This window comes from Tigriopus californicus, chromosome 7 (assembly GCF_007210705.1).
Source record: "Tigriopus californicus strain San Diego chromosome 7, Tcal_SD_v2.1, whole genome shotgun sequence".
NCBI lineage: Eukaryota > Metazoa > Arthropoda > Copepoda > Harpacticoida > Harpacticidae > Tigriopus > Tigriopus californicus.
In genome coordinates this window covers 9,173,199-9,184,610 of record NC_081446.1, presented here as the reverse complement: position 1 = coordinate 9,184,610, position 11,412 = coordinate 9,173,199, and the positions used below count along the sequence as shown (strand labels likewise).

General features: G+C 42.2%; 2 protein-coding genes across 4 annotated transcripts in view; one reads left to right on the top strand and one right to left on the bottom strand.

Annotated features, from left to right (window-relative positions):
* The window catches only part of LOC131883048 (putative uncharacterized protein DDB_G0277255), a 16,786-nt gene extending 6,087 nt beyond the window's left edge, over positions 1–10,699 (bottom strand). The window contains exons 1-2 of one of the 2 annotated variants that reach the window (XM_059230380.1): positions 10,548–10,699; positions 6,117–6,447 (exon numbers count right to left, since the gene is read on the bottom strand). In XM_059230380.1, the coding sequence (XP_059086363.1) occupies positions 6,117–6,431 (315 nt within the window). In that variant the 5' untranslated portion in view covers positions 6,432–6,447; positions 10,548–10,699. Of the gene's footprint in view, positions 1–6,116; positions 6,448–10,199; positions 10,401–10,547 lie in introns of those variants that run through there. The other variant, XM_059230379.1, reaches the window with a different exon arrangement.
* Positions 18–4,473, top strand: LOC131883047 (unconventional myosin-VI-like; the record flags this gene model as incomplete). Of its 2 annotated transcripts, XR_009373573.1 has the most annotated exon segments (3): positions 18–2,941; positions 3,433–3,575; positions 3,639–4,473. XR_009373573.1 is itself a non-coding variant. In XM_059230378.1 (2 exon segments), coding segments are annotated over 2 exon segments (2,941 nt in total), but the record flags the coding sequence as incomplete, so codon positions are not given.
* Positions 10,700–11,412: the final 713 nt, after the last annotated feature.

Below are 11,412 nucleotides of genomic sequence, written 5' to 3'. Positions count from 1 at the left end.
AACAGTTCCCGAAACAGTTCCCGATTTGGCAAGTTCATCGAAATCCATTTTGACTCTCAATGTCGTGTTGTCGGTGGTTACATCTCCCACTATTTGCTCGAGAGAGCACGGGTGACGAGTCAAGCCAGTGAGGAGAGGAACTATCATATCTTTTATCAGTTGTGCGCCGGAGCTCCCGCTGATTTGTATAAAAAGCTTCACTTGCACTCTCCCGACCACTTTCACTATCTCCGACAAGGATGTACGCAATATTTTAGCGCCAAAAGTGATGAAGCTCGAATTCCAAGTGAACGCAAGTCTAAGGCTCATTTGCAACAAGGTGCCCTTGTTGATCCTATTCGAAATGATGCCAAAGATTTTCTACAAGTGGATGCGGATTTAGAAAAAGTAGGCATGGACACCCATGTACGACAACAAGTATACTCCACCATTGCCACGGTGCTGCATCTAGGCAACATTGAGTTTGAAGATGATCCGGATGACAATCGAGGCGGGTGCAGAGTGACCGATGACTCTGAGGAATCCCTCCAAGTGGTGGCCTCTCTCATGGGTTTGGATGCGGATGAGTTGCGGCGTTCTTTGACGGCAAGTGTAATGCAAGCTGCCAAAGGAGGCTATAAAGGCACCGTTATCATGGTCCCACTGAAGGTTCATGAAGCTACCAACGCCCGAGATGCCTTGGCCAAGGCCATCTATAGCAGCCTGTTTGACTTCATTGTGAAGCAAATCAATGACAGCATCCCGTTCGAGCAATCTTCCTACTACATTGGCGTGCTCGACATAGCTGGCTTTGAGTACTTCACCGTCAACAGCTTTGAGCAATTCTGCATCAACTATTGCAATGAGAAACTCCAGCAGTTTTTCAATCAGCGAATCCTCAAGGATGAGCAAGAGCTTTACGAACGAGAAGGATTGGGAGTGAAGCGGATCAGCTTTGTGGACAACCAAGATTGCATTGATCTCATCGAAGCCAAAGGCAATGGGATATTCAGTTTACTGGATGAGGAATCGAAATTGCCCAAACCCAGTCCCCAGCATTTCGCATCCGCCGTGCACGAGCACAATGGGTCCCATTTCCGCTTGGCCTTGCCCCGAAAGTCCAAGTTGCGAGAACACCGCGAGATTCGTGACGACGATGGGTTCATTATTCGCCATTTCGCCGGAGCAGTGTGCTATCAGACCGCGCAATTCATCGAGAAAAACAATGATGCTCTGCACGCTTCTTTGGCCGCTTTAGTCCAAGAATGCCAGAATGCCTTCACCCAGAGCCTATTTGCGACGGGCGACAAGAAGAGTGCGCCCAAAGGCAAGCTGACCTTCATCTCGGTTGGGTCCAAGTTTCAGACGCAATTGGCCTCGCTCATGGAAAAGCTCGAATCCACGGGGACCAGCTTCATTCGATGCATCAAGCCCAACGTGAAGATGGTGGCTCGCACCTTTGAAGGCGGCTCGATCCTGTCTCAGCTCCAATGTGCGGGCATGACGAGTGTGCTCGAGCTCATGCAACAGGGCTACCCGTCCCGGACGCAATTTTCCGAGCTTTACTCCATGTACAAGAAGTATATGCCGCCCAAATTGGCCCGATTGGACCCTCGGCTGTTTTGCAAGGCACTCTTCAAAGCATTGGGATTGGATGATAACGACTTCAAGTTTGGATTGACCAAGGTGTTCTTTCGCCCGGGGAAGTTCGCCGAGTTCGACCAAATGATGAAGGCCGACCCCAAGCACCTCCAACGTCTCATCGAGAAAGTCTACCACTGGATCCTGTGCAGTCAATGGAAGAAGGCCCAATGGGGCGCCTTGTCTGTGATCAAACTGAAGAATAAGATCATTTATCGTCGGGAGGCTTTGGTGGTGATTCAAAAATACGCTCGGATGCATTTGGCCAAAAAGAGACATGCCCCGAGGTTCAAAGCCATCAAGCGACTCCGCAAGCTCGTGGAACAAATCACGCAAATCGAAAAGATGAGCCAAAATCTGACCAAGGATCAAGCGGCCGTGAAGCAAAATGCCCAAGAGCTCAACAAGGAACTCCAGGCAGAGATTGGTTGGGTGCGGGCCACGTTCCCAGTCAAGACCAGCGTTCTGGATGCCCGCTACCAGCTGCTCGTGGACAAGATCTATGGTGCGATTGATTCGGCTCAGAATAAGATCAAGGACCAGAAGATTGCCGAAGAGCAAGAAAGAATGAAGAAGCTCCAACGGGAGATGGAGGCTGAAAAACAACGGAAGGTGGACGAGGAAAAGAGACGAGCTCAAACTGAGCAGGAGAAGAAACTAAAGGCCGAGATGGAAGCTAAAAGGAAGGTGGAAGATGCTGCAATGCAAAGAAAGTTGGCAGATAAAGCAGAGAAAGTAAACGAAGAAGCTCCTACTCAGAAGTTTGATTTATCAAAGTGGAAGTACATCGAAATCCGTGATTCAATGAATACGTCGTGTGATATTGAGCTCTTATATGCTTGCCGAACAGAGATTTTTAGGCGGTTAAGAGTATACCGGGAGTGGAAATATGACAACGCGAAAACGTCACCTGGATCTAAAAAAATATATCATGTGCCCCCATGTATCCTAGAGGAAGTTGAAAAATTTAAGCAAGCCAATATCTCTACCTTGGACCAAACTGTTAACACCACTCAACGTTATTTTCGGCTGGATTTTCCACGTCATGTTGAAAATTCGAATGGTTCTTCAGAACCACTTGAGCCCGGCCGATGGTATGCCCACTTTGATGGAAACTGGATTGCCCGCCAAATGGAAGTGTTTCCAGACGAAAATCCAACCCTATTGATGGCTGGAAAAGATGACAATCGAATGTGCGGATTTCACCTTGAAGAGACGGGGTTGACTCGTCAAAAGGGCGCAGAAATCTTACAAAAGTCGTTTGAGAAACGATGGGCAAAATATGGAGGTCCGCTTTATACCCCAATTTACCACCGGAAAGGTAAATGATGAAATTTGCATCGCAGTCAATTGTTCATTTTTGTTCTGATTATGAAGGGGTGCATTTTTATACGATAATCATGACATGTAATTTCACAATGATACACTCATCACAAATTTATTATATTCATTTTACTTTTCTTTGAAATCAGTGGAAAAGCTGTTCCTTTTTGTTTTTGTTTTGTATTCTTTGGAGTTTGACTGTTGCTCTCACGCTCGAATTGTCATTTGAATTGCGATATGTTGATCCGCAAACTGCATGAATTCCGTGAGATGCAACATGGCTGTTTTTATCTCTCTCCAAGTAAAATGTAATGAAGAAGCATGTTTTATCGATTGAACCACTGCCTAGAGAGTATATGAGTTAGGCACAATCATATGCTGTGCAGATGTTTGGGTCAAACCGGAGAGAGTTTTAACTCATACAATCAAAGCTGTTGTTGCTAGATGATGAGTCTCGACAAAATAGCAGCTTTGGATGTCTCGTTTCAGGCCTCGTCATAAAATGAAGCAAAATGGACCATTACATTCCTTGATTGGGACTTCCATTCAAACAAAAAGCAAAGAAGATGATAAAGGTGCCTAAGCCAGGGTGTTTAAATCAAGGGCGGCAGCGTCGTCGATTGATAGAGACGGTAGGGTGAAAATGGATGTTTTTGCTCCACTCAGTCGAATCCATTTTTCTTCATATTTTCCAGTTAATTGGACTCAAGCTCACAAGGATAGCCTATGTCAGATTTCATCTCAAATTGAATCGCAGTCTTAGGGAAGCTTTACACCAGGATGGAAAACAGATATTGAATCCGGTTTGAGGTTTGAAGTTGGGGTAGTGCTGGGGAGAGTTCGGCAAAAGATTTGAGTCAAGCAGAAGACTCCAGTCTTTCACTGTATACTTATGTAGAACAAAAAGACTCATACACCAAAAACTCGCCCCAACACTAGTCCTTCTTCCATCCCCAAACCGGATTCAATCTCTGTTTTCCATCCTAGTGTAAAGCCGCCCTTAGGGTGGCTTTACATTGCGATGGAAAACCAGGATTGAATCCGGTTTGAGGATGGAAGTGGGACCAGTGCTGGAGCGAGTCCAGCAGAGGGCTCGAGTCTTTCACAGTACTCAAGTCGAACGAAAAGACTCATATTGCTAATATTACCAAACCAAAGAATGATTTTTTTTTCACAAATCCGGACTTGAGTCTTTGGAAAGGACTCGGACTCGAGTCTGGACTCGCCTCAGCACTAGTCCTACTTCCTTCCTCAAATCGGATTCAATCCTGGTTTTCCATCCCAGTGTAAAGCCGCCCTTACAATTGCAACAATCTGATTGGATCACGATAAGGACAAACATTGTTAAGAATTATGCATTGCTAAATTTGAATTTCTTTCCCCATTGCTACCTTTGTTTTCCGTTCTTGGGCCCTATTTTTTTATCTTTTTTCGAGTTCACCGCCTTTCATACAATGGAGTTTGTTAGTATTTAGCTTGCTCGGTTATTCATGAACGGAGATTAAAAAATTGGTCAAAGCCCCCAGATAATGGATTTGTTTCCATCCCTTAGACAGCATTAGTATGGATGTTGTGGACCAAGGCAACAGCATCACTGAGAGTTTACACTTGGGTATAACAGTTAGTATGCTAGTTTCTATAACTGAGGGAATGTGATCTAACATAAGAGTTTTTTTGCGCCTAAACAGTCTCAATAGAATGACTAGCCAAAGTTATGAGCGTCAAAACTCGCCATTAAGAAGGTACAAAACGAAACAAACGATACACGAGCCAACGCCAAAGATTCTTGTCCATACAATATGTGTGAGTTCTTTTTAAAATGACTGGCTCGTTGTTGAGCTTGCTTTCAAACAAATGGCCCGACAATTGACAGTCAATAGATTGGTCGATTTTGATCACCTAAGCTCAACCTCGTGCGTCTCTGCATTCAGGGTCTTGACATATCCATCTAGATCATGTAAGCCAGATTTTTTATACGTCCTGTTAAATTTGTGTTCGAAAACGTTCGTTGTAGTTGTACTTGTTGATGATATCGAATGGAATAACCTTTAGATGAGCCATTAGAAATCAATTTCGAGGGCTTTCCATATGGCTTTCCACATATGTACATATCTTTCGACTTTTACATTCAAGGACATATCGAATAGGCAACAAGACCACTGCTCGCAAAACACGTATAAAGTCACTTTATCAATTAGGAACAACAAAGGTGTGCAATTATAAGGCTTCAGGAAGCTCTTAATGATCATCGCTCACTGTGTAAAGGGGCGAAGAAGTGTTAGGCAAAAAAAATATTTGAAAGAGAGTGTCCCACTTTTCGGAGAATAGCTCTGTGAACCAGACATGAAATATATGTTTTGGAAAAGATGAAAAGACACGGCCAACAAAGCCGCCGCACATTAGAAAACATTGGAAGACAAAACAAGGAAGGCCATTCTCAATGTTTCTCCCCTTATTGATTATTACATGTTTTTAATTGATGTTTGGGAATGATTTCCTACTTAATCAGGTCAGATTTGCTAAGACATTTGGTCTGGGACATAGACCACTGAAATCACGGGGATTCCCATGGTCTACAATGTCTGAGGGTAAGTTCAAGCTGGCTACGATATGGCATTATGAACATGTGACCTCCTTTTGTTTCGTAATATGTTCTTGGACTGAAAATCGCCCAAAACGACGAACATTTTCAAACCCGTCCATTCTGCACAAATCACTTAAAAAGTCTGGCTCTTCATACGTACAATCGTTCCATTCGAGTGGAGACATTGGCAGACAAATTCGTATTCTACTAGTCACTCTCCTCTGCCTTAAATATAACCTCAATGTTGCCTCTGAAATACATCTGTACATATTGGTATGCAGTAAAATACTATCCAGTAATGACTGTTGAACCTATCCGGCCTTGAAGGGCCATGGAACGCATTCGCTATTGGGTAGGGTGCTATGATAGATGCCCTGTGTGCTCAATGGATCGCCTGCAGAGAAATCTCATTGACCACGTAAGCAATCAGGTGAAATGATCACTTACGTCCCTTGAGCTTTCGCCCGCTGCAGACAGACATTCCTCTTACTCTCTCGCTTTCTGTCTTTCACATCCGATGTTGCCCTCTTGGACTGGATGGGCACTAATTAATCCCTGCTTTGGGACCTAATCTACGATATAATCTCACCTGCTCATGATGATGTAGATGGTGATTCGAGGGTCCCTCCTTGAAATGAGGATATCTGTGGGTTTCAAGGCGAATGATGGGAATCTTCTTGGACGATTGTAACGAAGACGATGACAAGGAGGAGGAGGAGGAAGAGGAGGAGGATCCCGATGCTCCTGCCAACAAAGATGAGAGTGAAAGAGGTAATGAAGACAAAGTTGACGAAGACGATGAAAACGAGGCTCCACGAGTTTGCGAAATGGCGAGCAGGAAGAAGGCAGCGAAAAGGGACACGTGTAACTTTCGACCAGGAACCACGTCACCAAGTATGGGCATTGCTCTTGTGATCAATCTAGAAATCAAGTGCTTGTTGTTCATCATCCATTACGACGCTTATGAGAAGGCACAAGACAAAAGATGGCGTGTGGAGGATTGTGCCACCGATTTGCTCACTCCATGATGACAGATATGGGGTGATTAGACGAGTGCCAGCTCCGTACTTGATTGTCTCATCATTTGTTATAGTTCCAAAACGAAGGGGTTCTATATAAGGTATCAACACAAATGTACTCCAATCATGACATATTTGTTTCGGTTTCTTGCATGAATAAGAAATGTGATGAGTTCCTAAAAGTGAGGAAAGTTGGCTTTCATTTGTGGCCCTTACACAATAATTGGCCAATTTCTTAGATCCACCAAACAAAATGGCTTCCAGGATCCCAAAAAGTAATGACAGCTATTTTTACCACATGAAATAGTACATAATTACAAATTTCCGTATAGGACCTTGCCTAATGAATATGAAATATCTCTTGCAAAAAAATTAAAGGCGACAATGGTTGATGGACCAAGAATTCATTATTTTCCTTCAACACTCAAATCTCTGATTGGTTAAAGCTTTGCAATATTGAATCTGATCATGTCACATAAAGGAATTTGCCGAAAAGTTCAAATCCATGAAAAAGAAAGAACCAGGGAAGCTTTGTAAAAGAATCGTTGGGAAAACAAAGTAGCATGTGAGTTTAGAATGATCTACAGTGTGTCTTTTATATTTTTTCATAATTTGGAATCCAAATTTCAATTCTTTTCGGGCACCAAAGTGTTAACCCTATTTCTATGTTATCCTTATTTTAACGTTGATGGGTCTGGAAAAATTGAGAGGGAACTTATTCTATTATGATGACGCAGATTTTTTTTTTCATTTTGAAGAAATTCATTTTTGACACGAGGTTGTCAGAAATGGCCTTGGGGATTACTTTAGAACTGCAGTATGGTATGCCAAAGCCAACTTTGAGAAAAAGCTTGTAAAGAACCCTTGCTCTTGGACACCTAATGAACTAAACCAGAGAGGGGCAATAATTGTCTCCATACCCAAACTAGTTCAATGTAAATTAGCCATTGAGAGCCGAAAATTCTTGATAAAGACGCAGGCATACAAGAAATTTTGAAGTAACCATAGGGTTTTAAGAAATGCTCTTGATCTTGAAAATGACTACGTCAGGCAAAATATTTGTATTTGAGAGATATCTTTGACCTATGAAAATGGATAATGAATGCATTTTTCTTCTTTTTAGCGCTATTCCATGGTGTGTAGCAATCAAAATTGATCCGTTTTCCCTTTGCAAAAGGTATTAACAAACGCCTGTTCAAATTGAACCTTGATGGGTTTAGAACCTTTCCCATAATTCTGATTGGACAAATTGATTTCGTAATTCGCGAATTAAGAAGTAGCAACCATCGACGTCTGTAAGGAGGAAGTTGGATCACCGAGGCAATGCAATATGTTTTGGTTTCAAAGCAATACCCTGGACTCCATCCATCTTTTTATTGCAGGATGCTAATGTCGGGGAGTTGAGCCTCGCCTAGCCAGCGAAATCAGCCGTCGCATCGTCCAATTTTTTCCGATAGGCAGTATCGAATCCGATCGCTTCTCAGTCTGTTGGAATGTAATATCGTCTAAAAGTTTCCTGTTGAGAAAGCTCGGGGAGGAGAATCGAACCGGGGACCTCTCCCAAAGTGCGAAACTGCTTAAACCATTACGTCACGTACCTCCCTAATTGAACTGTTGAGTCCCATTGAAATAATTCCATCCTAATGCGGGTCCTTTGTGCAAAATTTAACTCTTAACTTGATCATTCTCTTCTTCAACATTAGGGCTTCAATTGGTGCATTGAACAATAGAAAGGAAAATAAGCTCACTAACTTATGTTTGTCCATGGACACCGGTTTGAGGACCTTTACTCTACGGACTGGGATTGCAGCACTCCTACGTTATTTTTTCCGAAACAAATTAAGACACCTGCTTTGACATACTTTAACTCTCTGATGAGATCATAAGGATTTCAACGCTTGAGGAATTCAATCAAAGAAAGACACATTTGAGATACAAATTTTTGCTCAAATATCGACTTGTTCATTATTAATCCAATAAACTTCCAAATTGCAACGATTCGTCAAAATTCGAAGAAAGATCATTCGTATATTAGGCCATGGCATTGCTAAAAAGGCAAAACAGAAGTAACGAACCAAACTGGTTCAATGATCTGTGTCGGCCAAACCATCTTGCGGCTGACCTTTTTCTGGTGGTGTAAAGACCAACAACACTGTAATAGCCAAACTTTCATTTCGAGCTTTAAATCATTCCCTGTTGTGCAAGCGCTTCGTTTACGAACTGACTTATCGATTCATATTGACGTTGTTGGCGAGGTTTTCTTTATCAAGTTTTTTCCATCCCAAGATATAGAGCAGGGAATCCAAATTGGCGCCCTTTTCAAAAGTCAGTTGTTCCTCCTCCATAGTATTTAGGGCCACGAAACTTCTCCTGTAGTTGGCCAAGATAGTCAGCAATGTTGAGGTGAAATCTTAAAGTAATTGCGAGAAAGGATGGAAATTTAAAGGAAATTTCATTCACGGAGGTTGGAAAGCGCGTTGTCTTCAATGAACTGATTTAGGGAGAATTACCATCCAAGTATTTGCTGGCCTGGACATTTGGACTCCTAGCAATTCAGACCTAACTCCTATGAACTATTTTGTCTAGGGCTAAGTTAAATCTAATACCAAAAGAAATTTCCAATCAGCATAATCTTCATTGATTTCATCCATTAAGGAGACAGGGCCAATACAGAAAAGGATCTTTTGATCAATTTAGGCCTTGCATATAGTCAGTCATTTATGTGAACGGGGGTTACGTACAAATGGTTTAGAATTTGATAACTCAGTGCTACTCCCAACGGAGATTCAACATATTTGAACTCAAATGAGAGACTGACAACGATTTCCATGATTTTTTGGGAACGTGCCAATTTGGAGTCCCAGCTGTTTAGCTAATGAGCGGTCTTTATAGGTCGATCATCTGATAACTTGCTTTATTAAGCTTACAAGCTCCTATACTCAGTATAGATGCTCAATATCGTCGTTCATTTGAGTTAAGAACTTCAAAAACAGACCTCTTATGGCGTTGGGATGTACTGAAAAAAGTTTTTCAACTTTTAGCCAACCCTGGCTCCCCGCAAAAGCGGAGAAGTTTTTAATGTACCTTTGGGCCTCATGGTATTTCAGAATGGAGAGAGAGAGAATTTAGCAAACTTAAAGCACAATGATAGCTTGTATAATAATGCACTCAATACCTGCCCAAATGATGTTTCCGTTCAGCATTTCCATTTCCGGAAAGTTGAAAAGAACATCTTCCGATAAGTACTCAGTGGGAAAAGCGATTAAACAGAAGCAAATGCTAATGATCATTTTGAACCTTTCAACGAGGTGAAAAATGGGGAAAATTATAACAAACAAGTTTGCAGAAGATACGCTTTGTCCAAAGCCTTTAGCAATGGCAAGTAACGATTCATCTTTTGCAATGGCTTGTTTCTGAAGTCATGCTTTGAGCCCATACGATCGAATTTTGACAAAGTTCGAAGAGAAATGTCCTCGCTTTGAACTACCAAAATAATCAGTCAAAAATATAATGATAGTGGACTTTTTTCATTTGTTGCTTATCAGCCAAACCAATAGAAAGGAATGCTAGAGACAACTTTTCAGAACACATTTTGAGTTGAAAACAGATGTGTTTTAGCATGTTTTACCGTGGAAATCGGGCAATAACGTTACCTTATCCTTGGGTCTGGTGCCAGCACCATACACACGATTCTCCTGTCTTGGTTGGAAGTTTCCTATGTTATATGTGTGTCGATGCAGCTCTTGTTTGTGATCCCCCTTTGACAATACTGCCTGATCCAAAGATTTCCCCCTTGAAGTAGTCCTAGTTACCATGAACCAATTACCGGAATGATCGTTCGCTCGACCGAGAACGGAAACGAAGGAGCGAAGGAGCGAAGAAGGAAGAAAGGAAAGAAGGAAGGAAGGAATGAAGGAAGAGAAACCAACCCAACCGCCATTGACTTGCGAGAGCCACCCGATGCTTTTGGTCTGCCAATGGTTCGCTTGAATCGGACATACCTTGCTTGTCCAAGTTGGATCTATTCTTCGCTAGGCCTCGGTCGGTCCTCGATTCGCCCTTCCCCGTTCCTCGTGGAAATCAAACGGGAACGTGAGCGGCAGGATCCCAATGGACCAAACAACCAATAGTCCACGAACTATCATGAATGGCAAATTCTCTGATTTACTTCATACAATAAACATTCCTTGGCGTGGATGGCGTATATCTAAATGTATGAAAAGGAATATTCACCAATGATGCCACCAAGGCTTGATTTAAATTTCGATATCACTTACGGATTCAACAAATTTGTTGGAAACTTAGAAATTTTGAAGAGGCTTTTCAGTGGCTTTGCTCTTGGCATTGTCCTTGATATACGTAGTAGGCAAAGTAGAAGGTGCCTCCGACCATTGCGCTTCTGTTCAATTCTCCGCGGAGCGTGGACCCGGTTTTGGTGTTCGTTGGTAAAGTTTTATTCGGTGCTTTAAAGTTATGAATAGGGTCCAGGGAGTATGTAAACTTCAGAGGAGTCTTCATGATGGATGCCAAACACTGTCGAGATTTGGATTTCCACAATCCGTTGTTATTAACCTTGAAGTGAGTTGATATCAAACCAAAAAAAAATATTATCCTGTTAGTTACCATACAATTTTGATAAAATGACTGAATGATAACCGTTGTGGTAGATAACTATATTTCCAAGTCAGTGACGTTCCCCTCGAGCATCTGAACAAAAGCAGGAATGATTCAATAATAAATTTGCATGCCCAAAGTTGTTGGTCAAACTAATCCATATCAACAAAACTCACATCAATTTTAGAGCACTCGAATCGCATTTCGAAAATATTTGGTAGAAAGGCAGAAAATCTCCCAGGGGTCCATCAA